At 47.3% G+C, this 14,156-nt stretch overlaps 1 protein-coding gene across 1 annotated transcript; it reads left to right on the top strand.

Annotated features, from left to right (window-relative positions):
* Positions 1–852: 852 nt before the first annotated feature.
* On the top strand, positions 853–6,070 carry CCNG2 (cyclin G2). The gene is made up of 8 exons (XM_055724117.1): positions 853–1,116; positions 1,314–1,452; positions 2,417–2,554; positions 3,551–3,801; positions 3,976–4,054; positions 4,135–4,233; positions 5,137–5,342; positions 5,849–6,070. The coding sequence occupies exons 2-8, from the start codon at positions 1,342–1,344 to the stop codon at positions 5,979–5,981; spliced, it is 1,017 nt and encodes a 338-aa protein (XP_055580092.1). The 5' UTR covers positions 853–1,116; positions 1,314–1,341; the 3' UTR covers positions 5,982–6,070.
* Positions 6,071–14,156: the final 8,086 nt, after the last annotated feature.

The raw sequence follows: 14,156 nt of genomic DNA, 5'->3' as shown, positions 1-14,156 counted from the left end.
GGTTGGTGGGGTGTTAAACCCCAGACGGGCTTTTTGAACCCTCGAGAAGCAGCAGAGAAGGGCCCGACAGACACCTGGGCGTCAGGCCCACCGGAGCCCGGCTACCTCCGGCCGCCCCTCGGGGCAGCAGATCAGTATTTGTGTTTATTACCGCACAGGTGAGCTGCGGGGCCAGCAGGGTTGCTCGGCGGCCCGGCATACCCGGAGCCGAGCGGCAGGCAGCCTCGGGCCGTGGGCACCCCCCCGGCCCGCCCCGGCCGTCTGAGGGGGCTCCTCCGCGCACGCGCACGGCTCGGGCCCCGTTGCTACGGCCGGCAGCTGTAGGCGGGGCAGCGGTACATCACATCTGGCCAATCAGGAGAGAACCGCCCTCGGTAGGCGGCCAATCACTGCCGGTAAACAACACACCCTCCCCTGCCTGCGGGGTGGGGAAGGGGATGGGAGGGGAAGCAGCGCTGCCAGCCAATCGGCGACCGAGGAGCGCGGGCCAATCAGAGAAGCGGAGGGTTTGGGCGGTCTTTTTAAAATAAATCCACCGCCACAGAGACTCTGCTCTCTGGTCCCTTTAAAGGCGTGATGTGACCATTCCCTGTCTCCTTCCGCCGACGCCGCGCCCTCCCTCCGGAGTGGCGCGGTTCCGCCCCGCTTCCCTCGGAGCGGGAGTTCCGCCGGGTGCCCGCGCCATGTCCTGGCCGTCCTGCCCTCCCGGGGCGCCCGTAGGGTGCACGGCTGGAAGCGGACTATTTGACTTGCCCGCGCCGCCTCACCGCCCGGACCTAGGAGGGATCGCTCCGCGCGGGGCCATCTGCGGGCCGCCAGAACAAAAACAAGGGGGCGGGGCCGCGGTGGCTCCATTTTGATGCGGGGCTGGGGCGGCGGCTCGCGGCTGGGGATGGTGCCGCTGCCTCGGGCAGCGCCGTGACTCGCTGGGGGAGGCGAGCGGGGCCCGCCGCGGGCGGGGGCGCAGGCGGCCCTGCCTGGATGCGGAGCCAGCGGCGGAGCCGACCCGCGTCCGTGCGGTGACGGGAGCCGGGCTCGCCTCCCCCTCCCCGCCGCGGGGGAGCCGAGCGGCGAGGGCCGCGGGGGGGGCCCGGTGCCCCCTCACCACCGCCCCGGGTGAGTGTGCTGGCAGGGCCGGGGCGGCCCCTCAGGCCCCTTTGTTCGCCTCCCCACAGCCTTGGGGTTCCCCCGAGGGGGCGGGAGGCTGAGGGGCCGGGGGGCCAGGCTCCCTTTGTCCGGCCGGTGCGGGCGGAGGCGGGGCGGGGGGGGGGGGGGGGGGTGCCAGTTGCTGACCGGGTTTTTCTGCCGCAAAGGGAAGGGATCCGGAGGCGGGGGGAGAAGATGAGCAGCGAGGTGCTGTGGCTTTTCAAGCAGCTGAATGTGCACCTGGAGCAGGAGGGGCGGTTCCAGCCCCGCGAGAAGGGGCTCAGCCTCATCGAGGCCGCCGCCGAGGTGAGGGGGCTGGGCCGGCGGGTGGGGGAGCTGAGGGGGGGGGCAGCCTCCTCGGGGCAGGGGATGTCAGTTGTGTGAAGTAACTCCGAGCTGAGAGACGTGCCTGAAGTTGACAAGGGTAATTCTTTGCTCTGTAAACGACGCTTGCCTTTTGTTTTGTCTTAATCTGTGTTCATTAACGTGCACTACGTGATCAAAGAACTCCGACCTACAGGGCGAGTAAAATACCCGGGTGTTTAATATCGATTGCTTAAACTTCGAGGGAACACAAACCCGAGAGAGGTGTATTATTTTCATTTCGGGGGCTCTGAACCGCTGCAGGAAAGCTGGGGTGCCAAGCCGGCAATTAACGGGGAAATGACCGGCTTTTCTTTAGCAAGGTCTAGGGAAATGAAACCAGCAACACGGTGCTTAACAGCAAAAAATAGACCGAAGCATAAACACTTCCACGGTGAGGAGCAGAGTTCCTTGCAGAGTTTATGACGGGCTTATATTCCTTGGGATGGGTGTGAGCTTTTCTGGAGGGAGCCTTAATGTTTAACAAAACAAGTCCCTGGGATCGGGCTCCTTGCTTGTTTTGAAAGCAGAACTTTGTCGCTTAAACGTTGAAGTACAGGCGAAGGGAAGAATAAGCCAAGTCTGGCCATCTCTGTTCCGTAAGGTCACCAGTCACTGGGTATGATGTACTTGGTGACTATTGTCTTAAAATAACAAGTGCAGACTCAAATGTGGCTGTGCTGGGTATCGCACCAGTGAGGCCCAGGACCTGGCTGTAATCCGTGTGCCTGGGGTGTGCTTTGGGTCTCGAGTACCTAAAATTATTTTGAAGTTATGAGAAACCAAGTATTTAAGGAAAAAAGGAATTGTTTCCCTGTGACCTAGGTAAAAGATGACTTAGGGAGGGAGTGGGCACAGTCGTTGCTGCTGCCACAGAATAATTCTGACTTTGCTTCTCTTGCCATAGAATGAAAATACTCTATCTCCGAGACAAAGGAATGCGAAGGTGGAAGATCTGTGGAGTCTGACCAACTTTTTCGGTTTTGCAACTGAAACGTTTGTTTTGGCTGTTAACATTCTGGACAGATTCTTGGCTCTTATGAAGGTATTTTGGGGGGAGAGAACCTGCTGTAGTGTCAGCTGGGAATACATGAGCTTCCTGTGAACTCTCTTGCCTGACAAATAAGGGAAGGTTGTGATCTGGGATGTAACGGTGGCTGTTCACTCATTCTGCACTAGCAATGTTTCTGAAGTGCTCCTTTGTAAACGTGAAGTTGAGTATTTCTTTTTACCTCTAAAGGGGTGTAGCAGCATCGTTTGTTTCCTCTAAGCCTGTAGCCTTCACCAGATAGATGTAGATTAAGAAAGGAGGAATGAAGGAATAAAACAACTTGTTTTGTTACACACTATTTGTATGTCCTGTGTTAAAGCTTAGCTTAGCACTGGAACTAATACCAAATGGTCATTTCCTGGTTGTTTTTCTTTCCATGTTTCTGCTGCTTTATGGCAGACGGATTGAACCTAAACTGGTTCCCCATTATTAAGTTGGCAGGAAAACTGAATTTGTATCAGTTCTCTGGTTTGACCGTTCTTGAGGTTGCAGGAAATGTTACGCTGGTACATGGGAGAGAATAGCAGAGGTAGGAACAAGTTGTGGAGGGATAGGACTGCCTAGAACAGGCTCAGGCAGGATTTGTGTAGGCTTTAAATGAGTGTAAGCGAGCGTTGCTGCTTGGAGAAGCAGGGTATTACAGTTCTCACTGCAAATTACTTGTAGTGTAGTGATGTGGAACGGTTTCAATAGAGGGTGCTCAGCTGCTGAACTTCACTTCCTCTGACTTAGCCATGGCTGATACTGCTTTATTGGCTCTGCCAGCTGTGTTTTGCTGCAACTTGAGTGATGAAACTAGTTAAGACTAGGTGACGTGTGTGAGTTGACGGACATCAGGTCTAGTTGTGATGAGAAAATCCCTTTCTGTTGAACTGTGAATATTCAAAACGGCTCACCTAGGCTGGGTGTGAGCTGTTGATGTTGCTGTTTGATAAACATGGTGTTACAGGGCAGGGGAAAGTATTCATTGTGTTTCTTCTTTATTTTTAGGTGAAACCGAAGCATTTATCTTGCATTGGAGTTTGTTGTTTCCAACTGGCTGCCCGAGTAGTGGAAGAAGAATGCAATATTCCATCTGCACATGAGATCATCCGGATCAGCCAATGTAAATGCACTGTGTCCGACCTGAAACGGATGGAAAAGATAATTTCTGAAAAGTTGCACTTTGAATTTAAAGCTACTACTGCCTTAACCTTCTTGCACTTGTACCATACTATTGTACTCTGTCATACCTCAGAAAGGTGGGTTGAGTTGCATGTTGGTTGTCATCTGTATGTTTTCAAAGCCCTTTTTCTCTTTAATTGCCTCTTAAATGGTGATGGCATTGGCTGTAGAGGAGGCAGCTCCTTAGTTTTTCCTTCCTGACAAGTGAATGCTTGTTGATGCATGTGCTTCTTCTCTTGGGTGTCTTACAGGAAAGAAGTCTTGAATCTCGACAAATTGGAAGCGCAACTGAAAGCTTGCAACTGTCGTCTAGTTTTTTCTAAAGCAAAAGTAAGTAGAAGTGGCTTCCTCTGACTTCAGAGCAGGTTTTGATTCGTGTTATGTTGAGCAGTGTTTTTTTGTCCTTTTAGCCATCTGTCTTGGCCTTGTGCCTTCTCACTCTAGAGGTTCAGACTTTGAAATCTGTTGAGCTGTTGGAGATCCTTCTGCGTGTTCAAAAGCATTCTAAGGTAAGTGTTTTCTGTGGGTTGTTTTTGCAGTTGTTGGGACTGGTGGGGTTGGTGATGTCCAGTGTAACATTTCAGGGACCCCTGCTGTCAGTGTACAATTTTTAAAAGTACTGTTTGGCATCAGCTGAAATAAGCAAGGAAATGGGTCTTGAAGCATCTGTCTGCAACTCTTGTAACTAACATGCAGTCATTGGTAGAATGCCAAGCAAAAAAAAAGCCCTGCTGCTTAGAGAATGATCTCAGGTAGTCATTTTGCACTGGCACATCTTGGCAGCTGCCTGGCAAGCAGCAAAAGGATTGTGGCTTTAAAAACCAGCTTAAATGTTTAAAATCAGAAGAAATGCTGACCTGATGTCTGCACAATACATGCTTTAACAAGCAGCTGATTTAACTTGCACAGTTCTAGCTGTATGTTCTAGAGAACCTTGCGATTGGTCCCTAGGACTGCAGTTGACTGCTGGGCTGGTTATTCTTTTTGCCTGAATAACTAGCATACAGGATTTACAGCTTCTAGCTGCATGCTCTATCAGTTGATGGTCTAGAACAAGCTTTCCATTCTTCCAGTCAAACTGAACTAACCCAGTTTCTTGAGGGCTGGAAGTAGTTCCTTAAGGTATGAGAACTCCATTTTAAAATGGAGTAATCTTGGTTTCATTTTTCCTTTGGAAGTGATGATGAAAGTGTTAACAGCAACTAACAGGTAAACTGTCAATTCAGACTTCAGTGTGGGCGTTTCTAGGAGGTGTATAGGAGTTCAGGTTCAAAAACAGCTTGACTTTGATAAAGGGATCACAGTTATGATTCACTTTCTCCTAAGTCTTTTCTGAGAAGGTAAAATGGAGGGAGGGGTTATCTTCAGAGCCTGTCTGTCATAGACTAAGTAAGTTATTTCTTGCTTTTCAGATAAGTGATAGTGACTTACTTTACTGGAGGGAACTGGTCTCAAAATGCCTAGCAGATTATTCTTCTCCTGAATGTTGCAAGCCTGATCATAAAAAGCTAGTCTGGATTGTTTCGAGACGTACAGCCCAGAATCTCCAAAACAGTTACTACAGTGTTCCTGAGTTGCCAACGATACCAGAGTGTGGATGCTTCAATGAAAGTGAGAGGTTGGTAAAACTTAGAACAGGTGGTTAATTTGTTGGGAGTTCTCATTTTCTGTATATGTTAATAGCAACTTTGTATAACTAGGCTTATTCACTACTAGTTGGAGGAAAAAAATGCAAGATTTGAAAGTACTGATGGACTTAAATTAAGTCTTAAATAGAAGGAAAAAATTGGTAACTGTCATTGTGCTCAAATTGCTTTGCAGGGTGGGGGAGGAGGCATTCTTTTTTTTTTTAAGGCAGGGAGGCTTGCAAATCCTTTAAGTTTTCTGAAGTAATTTATATTTGCTGTCTTGGAACACTGGCTTTTTGGTTGGTCAGAGAATTGTGGAATTAGGAGAAAGGAAATTGTACCTTGTTAGGATTTAAGCCTTAATGTTGAGAAGGGTTTAGAGCTGGGATGTTATACTAGGAACAGAAAAGGGTGCAAGAAAACACAGGATTGAGTACTTTGGCACTTTCAAGGGCTTGTGCTTTGTGTAAATTACCTTTCCTGCTGTTCTTTCTAGTGAAGACTCCTGTGAAGATATGAGCAGCGGAGAAGAAAGCCTTAGCAGTTCTCCTCCGAGTGATCTGGAAGGCACCTTCTTCTTTGAACTCAAACCTAAGACAAAGTGGCAAACTCTTAGCTGTCGTTCTTAGCATTGAGTCTTGATTGTATGAGGATGAGATTTGATTGCACCATAGAGTCTTTTGGCAATAATAAATGAGATGGTTACCCGTAAACTGTATTAAGTCAAGAGTTGCTGTGGTGTATCAGTGCTTTGTATGCCTGCCTTGGGTTTTTTTGTTGTTGTAAATTTAAGGAAGAAGGAAAAACCCTGTTCAGGTCCCTAGTTTAGCAAAAAAAGTTTGTGCATAGTTGTGTTGTCAGCAAGTATAAATGTAGCCCTGTACCTGGTGGTCCAAAGTGCCGAGCAGCTGAACACCTGAGCAGTGTGCCCTGGCAGCAGGGAAGGCTGACAGTGTGCTGGGCTGTGTTAATGGGAGCATAGCCAAGGGATTGAGGCAAGAAGGGTTTTTTCCTCCCTTTACTTGGCATTCATGCTCATTTGGAACGGTGTCCAGCTCTGGGCTCAGGATGTTGACGGACTAGAGTCCAGCAGGAAGCCGCCAAGGTAGCAAAGCACTTTGGGGCACAGGACGAAGCAAAACGAGTTCACTCAGCCTGGCAAAATGGTCTTTTGGTGGGGGTGGGGCCCAGAAATGGGATTGAACAGCAGCCTTTTGGTATCAAAGGGGGTTGCTGGGGAGGGGAGATTTTGGGGTCTTGGCTGAGAAGCATGGAGCAAAAGCGAGAGGCTTTAATTAAATAGGAATGCCAAGTTCTCGGTTGATGTAAGTTCACTCCATGGGAAAAGTCAAGCACGGGTGTGGGCCGAGAGGGGCTGTGCAGTCTCTGTCCAAGGAGGTTCTTGGGATTCAACATGTCAAAATGCCAAGCTTGGTTTCGTTTCAGTGTTCATCCTGCTTTGAGCAGGAGGTTGAACTAGAGTCCTCTTGAGGGCACCTCTACTCACGTATTTTGGGATTAGATTGAATTGGCCGAGTAGGTTCTGTGGAATAATAAGTGTACGTAGTACTAGGCTGGAGCGATTTACTGTCATATGGGCCAAATACTGAAACTGCTTTAACACTTTACATGCTGTGCTCCTTTTCAGCAGGATCTTGAGTTGTGTACTCCAAGCAGATATTTTTTTTTAAAAGCTTGGTTTTTATAAACTTCAGGGATCCCTATTTCACAACAGGAGTATGTGTGGCAAGAAGGAGGTTTCTAGTCAATACTAGCTTTCACTAAAGGACAGTGTAAAGTGTGTGGCTGGGAGTAATTTTCTATTTTCTTTAATACAGATGGTTTTTACACTGAAGTTCACATTGTATGCTTCAGTGTGTTTTAAAATTTTAACTGTTAACTTGCCAATCCATACTAGTAGCTTAGACTTAACATGGTAAATCTTGATAAGTCTACATTCCTTTTAATATTTAATCCTTGTAGTTGTTTTTCAGTATATTCATGTTATTGAGTCATAATCAGACTTGTTTGCATGCTTATGTAAAGCAGTTAGTGCAGGAAAAGTTGATATTATGCAGTAATATCAGGTAAATGTGATGAAGTAGTTAATGTAATGGTTTTTTCTGAACTTTTTCATTGAAGCACAAATTGAAGTATGATTGTGTTTCTCCATATTGAGAACACGGCTAGGTAGCAAGTGGACTAATTAGCTCAGAATAATGGTTTTGAAGTGTGTTGGTGCCAAAGTAGAAATGAAGGAGCAAACAAGCTAAAAGGTGTTTTGTAGGTGCAAGCGTTGTTTTAGAGTGGTAAGAGCAGTGCCATAAGCTCATGACTGTTGTGTGATTTCAGTTTTATAAAAATACAAAAAGTTTACAAAAATGTATATAAAAATGTAAATTAAAAAATGTACAGAAAAAAATTTAAAAAATGAGCAGAAAGTACTGTATTTTTTTACATTGTATGTAACTTTTTGTAGGTATGTTGCATGTAGATAGTAATTTATTGTGTACTCTGTAGATATACTGTACATCTGAAGAGTTCTTACTGCAAGTCTCTGCACCTGGAAGCTGACTTCTGAAATGGGGGTACTTTGGTTGCAGGTAACAAACCTACTGAGTCTTGTTTCAGTTGAGAACAAAAATAAACCAAGTGCTGTATTTGTTAACTGCTGGTGTGAGTTACGGTTGGTCACTTGAAGCTTTTGGCTGGTGCTTCCCCCACCCCCACCCCCCGTATTGCTTTTATGGTCTGTGTTCCAGGTTCCCAGAAGTTCTGGTAAGTGGTTTGCAAAGAAAAAGGAGAGACTTCTGGATGGTTTGTTCGTGGATGTGCATCACTTCTCAGCTTTGCTCCTGGCAGTTGTAGAAGCTGGTGTGGGGTGTCCCCTGCTTTTACCACCCAGCTGCAGCTGTGCCCTGTGCTGCTGGGAGGAGTGTTGCGAATGGTGTATGTGCACATCTGGCAAGTGGGAGCTCCTGCTGCTGGTTAAATTGGGAGTTATTACAGGCAAACACGCTGGGGTTTGCTGGATTTGTGGTGGCTGCTGTTGCTGGTCTTCTGAGCGCAACCTGGTCTCAGGATGTGTCTGTATCTTGGCAATCCGAAATCCTACAATAGGTCATCAAAGGCAAACTTGAGCTCATTTCCTTTTTGTCTTATCCTGCCTATCTTGCCAGAGTGTTTCCAAATGGTGCCTTTGATGCAAAAATTAAGGAATAAGGGGCTGTAAATGGTTCTTGCTGGAAAGATGTTCCCAGCCCTAGAGAGACTGGAAGAGGGAGCCAGGACTTGCACTCGGCTACCTGCTGAGGTGGCTGTGAGCATCATGGTAGACCCTTGTAGCTTGGTACAGATCTTGCGTCTTTGTCCTTGTGCAAGAGATGAAAGTGAGAGAAAGCGCAAAGGTGCTGCCTCTGCCAGGCCAGCCTGTCTCCCAGCTCCAGCTGCTGCAAAAGGAAAATCTCCCTTGGATGTTCCAGTGTTGGGGCAGTGTGTGTGGGCTGGGGCTGGCAATGAATAGGGTGCTGTCACTCACTGGCAGGGAGCACGTGTGGGAAGGATAGGGCCACTGCTACTGATAAAATAATCCTCTGAGTGTAGTAGTAATAATTTTTTCCTTGGTGGCCTTTTTAGTGACTTTTTTAAACAACAGGAACAGGTTACAAGGCTTCTCGTATTGCATACAACAGATGAGGGATGGACAGCTGATCTTCCAAAGAGTTCTGTACAAAATTCCCTTCTGTCTAATAACTGGTGCATACGACCATAAGCTGATTATATAGTGGAACTGTTCATCTTTGAAATGTGCACTGCAGTGTTTTAAGAGCAATGGGCTTCCTCGCCGTCTGTGGCGACAGCTTTGAACATGAAAGCTACCGCAGCAAAGGCGTTCAGGTTCTACTTCAAAGGTGCCCACTTGGGTCGCTTCAGTGCAGCAACCACCTGGCTCGGGAGCTGAGGGATTGTGCATGTGCCGCGTAGGTGGGCTCCTACAAAGGTAGGATGCCATGGGCGATGTCCCTGGGTTTGCTAACAGCTTGCGAGATTAGTCTGTGTAATAAAGCTTGAGGTGTACCATGCAGCCCCTTTCAAGTTGGTCCCAGCATGAAAAGAAATTTGCTTGCAAGAACATTGTCAGGTTTACTTCTGTGGTTTGATAATTTAAGCTTGACTTTCATATTTGCCAGGTCAGATAGTTCCGTATCCCTCAAAGGAGGCTTGCTTGGCTTTGTTCAAAGAACGGGGCTTTTGGTGGTTGGCTTGTTTTTAACAGCAGAGGTGTGCATGGTGTTTTTAAATGCTGTTTTGGACTTTCTTTTACCATGAGGTGAAGCTTTGTATGCTTGCGGTCTTGAGAGTTTAAATACGTGCTCATTTTCATAACTACCTTGTCAGTAAGATGCTTGGGTGGGGGCTGAAAGGGAATATTTCTGTGGAGATGTCGTCCCCCAGAACAGCTCCTAGCTGTACAGTTCTGTACAAGCTCGGGGATGTTGCCCCCTCACCAAGGCACAGGGAGTGTGTTGCTCAACCCACGTAAAGTGTAGAGCTGAAGGTTCACATCGGCGTAGACGAGCCCTGGTTGCGGAGAGGGTCTTGAGATGTTATCATGCTGCTCTCCTGTGGTTGAGCTGCTGGGGGTCGGCAGTGGAACCGCTCCTGTTCCTGGTGAATTGTCATTCCATAATTAAATAATAACAGCCTTTTAAACGGGAAACTTGATTTCTCCACCACTTGATTACATGACAAGTGACATGAAGCAGTAAAATCTTTCAGCGTAAGTCAGTTGATGTGTTCAGACCCTGATCCTTAACAGCTCCCCATTTTTTTCTGGTGGAATAAGTAATATATTTGTCAGCTAATGCTTTAGAGCAGGCTCTTGTGCTCAACTGGAGTGTGAAAGACTGAACCATACAGTGAACAGTGGATCTAAAAGACAGCACGGTCTCACAGAAAAAGCCAACAACCATTTCTTTGCTTGCATGGGGCTGGACTGATGGGTGAACGCCTGGTTCTTGTGATACTGGCTGGCTGTCAGGGCTTTGCAGCTCAGCAAAATACCAATCAGTAGATACTGGGGCAAGACCAGAAACCAGCTCCTGTGGTTTCCAGTTCAATGTAGATTGCATAGGGCCTTTAACAAGGGAAAAGTGTCTTGTGTTTCCATTTCCAAAGAACATCTAACTCGCAGCTGCTGTCTTCAGCTCCCTAAAAACCAGATGCATATGAGACTGACTTGCAAGAGATTTTAAGGATTTACTCCAGGGACCAGCTGAACGTGCTTTGCTAGTGTAGATGCCTGGAGAGCAAGATCTGTTTTGCTGTGCACGAGTTGGTGGGTATATTTACACAGGAGCAGCAGTTCCACCATTGCTGGGGAGAGACTGGGCAGGAGGGGTTAAAAGGAGTGGATGTGTAAGTATAGCTGAGCAAAGCCTGTGCTGGGTGGTCTTGTTTTAGTGAACTGCATGCCTCCTCATGAACAGCAGAAGGGCATGGGTTTGACTTCAGGTCTCCGCTGTCACACTTTGAGTTCTTGCTCTGAATTCCTGTTGTTTCTGGACAAGAGTGTAGATAAGATAATGTCTAACACATGTGCGGACAAAGCAACCATTGCTAACTAGTTTCTTCACAAAATAGCCACTGGCTTTGCTCAAGCAGAGTGCCAAGTGGTGTAAATGGAGAATAGTTCGTGCTGGAGATGAGCGTGGAAGTCATCAGTTGGGACAGCAGTGAGAAGCTGCATACAATAATAAAATGTGAGACCAGAAAGTGTTAGCTCTAACTATGGTCTCTATTCACTATGTATCATGTGAGCAGATAATCAGTATTTATCTTAAAATATGTGTGGCAACTGTGATGTGTCACATAGCCTTACTTCATGGCATAAGCCTCTAAGCATCTAGTGTAGTGCATATACTAAAAGGAGAAAGTTGCCATAACAACTGAATGAAATCAATTAGAGTAATAAGCAATTAAAATCTCATCCTTAGTGTTGCATAAACATAGCGTTTTGCTCATGAATTATTAGTAGTCTTGCCTCTAGACCTGTATGTTCTGTTTCTGATTTGCAATCTCAACAATTTTTGAATTAATGAAGCATTTAATTTCTCCTTCAAAGAGTGCTGGTGGGGTGTGTTTTTTTTGGCTGCAGCAAGTACAACTTCATCAGAGAAATGTGAATGCTATTAAAACATCTAAACGAGGGAAGCATTCATGATGGGATTCCCAGAGCACTCGGTGCTGGCTTTGTTCCCACCCAGTGAAGTGAATGGGAGAACTAGCCTACGGTGAGGAATTTCGCCCTGGACCTAGAAAGGCAAATGCAATTCCTTCCTCTGTCCCACTCTTCCTCCTTGACCTTGTGTGTATTTCTGAATCTCTTGCTTCCTTTGTTCCCTCTCGGTAAAGCAAAGATGGGTATGGCTCCTTACGGTAGTTCACAGTCACCAAGGATAAATCAGCTGGGAAGAGGGAGCTACGTAGCTGTTGGGGACAGGCAGCGTGTGTAAGGGCCCGTGAGAAAGCAGGGCTTGCGGACTGGGGTGGGAGCTGAGCGAGGCCGCCTGGTTTTTCCCAGGAGGGAATTTCATTGCTCCTGTATAAAGATGTGCCCTGGCAAGGATTCACACTCAAACATGATGTTGCCTTTGCTGGCATGGCAGGACCGGTGCTATGACCCGTTGGTAACATCCCCATCTGCTTGCTGTGGGAGGAGGTACGTGGCATTTTCAGAGCTCTGTGCTGTGCCTTCAAGGGTATCGTTTCTTTATGCCCTGTGTGTGCACAGAGGGCTTTGCCCACTGCCCCACGTTTCGCTGATCCACGTGGGAGTTGCAGTTGTGCAAGTTATGCAAGGGTTGGAATGGAATGTCTGTGTTTACTTTGCAAGGGCCTGTGTGCTTGTTCTCTGAGGATGGCATGTAGCTGTGGGTAAAATGTTGCAAAGGTTAGAGTTGAATTTATAATCCTAAGGCTCCAAGGAACTTTGGAAAACATTGTGGTCTAAATAACAGTATTCTCATGTACAGTGACTGAGCCAGGCATCTAGGAACTGTTCTCAATCCAGTGCTCAGTTATTGACTATGTTGGGGAGCAGAAGCATGTGAGGTGACAACCTGGTTTTGGCTTGCTGTCTGGCCAGGGTTACAAAGGCAAAGGCCAGCAGTCTAACGGCTTGTGCCACAGACGATCAGAAGCTCGGTGGGGTTTACATGCCAACTCCTTGCCCAAGGCATTGGAACGGTGTCAGACAAACTGGAGGGGAAAGCTGTTCCACAGCCAAGAGCCAAGCAGCGTGCTCCTCCCTTGCTGTTGTCAGGAGAGCAAAGGGACGCCGCAGGTCCCAGCGGATGCTCTGTGTTCCTGCAGCAGCCACTTGCTGTCCCTCCCTCAAACTGTGCTCTGGGAAGCAATTTTGGGGTATTGCTCATGAGGCCAAGACCACCTCTTCTCGGAATGCCCCTTACCAAGTTTGGCAGTGCTGTCTGAGCAGAGGTGCTGCCCAGTGCATCTAGAGGTCACCTGCCTGCCTTTAGCTTTCCTAAGCTTTTATTGTTCCATTAAATGTTATCCTGCCACCTTTATCCTGTCTCTGGGCAATCTGGAAAAGCCACACAAAGCTCAATGCTGCAAACTCAACATGAGTGTCAGCTGTGAAATCCAGTGTGGCTCTGTTGAAGGAATTTGGGTTTGTTCTTTTCTTGAGGGGTGTACTTTGGTGGGTTGCCTCGGCAGCCTACCGTTGCCACTGGGAGAGCCATTGTAGTATTCTTACAAGCCTGAGTTAGAGATTCACTCTTGCATCCAAAACTCTCTAATTCCACATATTTTGGGGTGTTGTTTTCATCACCATCAGGTGAGTAATGGAGGTGATGGACCTCTGGTCTGTCTGCCCATATGCTGTGTGGCTCTTAATGCTTATTAAAACATGGATTTCCTTATCCTGCTAAGCAGAGAGGAATGCACAGTCATATAACGTGAGATATGTTTGTTCGTAGTTAGCTGAGCGCTAGATGACTCTTATGTGTGTTTCCCATTTCGATGGGAGATGCCTTCGCCGGAGGTATGTTCTCCTGTTTGGGAGAGAGAGCTCTGAAAATAATCCCTGGTGGGAATGTTGGGCATGAGGGGTGGCTTTCATCTCGGAGTCTGGGTCCTGAGATTTTCTTATCTGGATGAACACAGCACGTCTTACGGATTTGCTCAAAAGTACCATTAGTAATTAGTGTGATTTTCTTTTATCCACAACTTTTTCCAAGCAAGGTAGCTGCAGCATTAATATTGGGACCGTACTAAAGACTTTGTAACTCTTGCATTCCTGTTGCTTGCTATTGAGGCTGATGTTGGGGTAACTGGCACACGCTGAAGCTTTCTGGTTTTGTGGGCAACCTATGGGCTTTTCTTAAAGCGTGTGCCACGCCTTAAATATCCAAGTGGGGGGAAGTGCACTTCCACTCTTCTTCCACATGGTTTGGTTCAGGAGCAGGGTCAGGGCAGAAGAGAGCTCCTCCAGTTTCTGGTTTGTAGTGAGACAGTGCAGAAAACGGTTGAATACAGGTGATCTTCCACAAGTTTCTAACAGGAACAGACCTTCCCCTCCACACACCTTGGCAGCCTCTGTAGGATTATTTTGGTTTAGGTGCAGGGGCTTTGGATTTGTCTTTCCACCCTGCAGCTATAATCTTTGTACTTAAAAAAATAAAACAACCCACAACCAAAAAAACAGGAAGAGGGAAGAAGGAATACTGTGCCAAGCATTGGACCTTGCTTGTAACATCTTTGATTGCATACTAGTTGTG

This window comes from Falco cherrug, chromosome 1 (assembly GCF_023634085.1).
Source record: "Falco cherrug isolate bFalChe1 chromosome 1, bFalChe1.pri, whole genome shotgun sequence".
Lineage (NCBI taxonomy): Eukaryota > Metazoa > Chordata > Aves > Falconiformes > Falconidae > Falco > Falco cherrug.
Note: the sequence above shows the minus strand (reverse complement) of the source record. Positions and strands in the feature narration are given on the sequence as shown.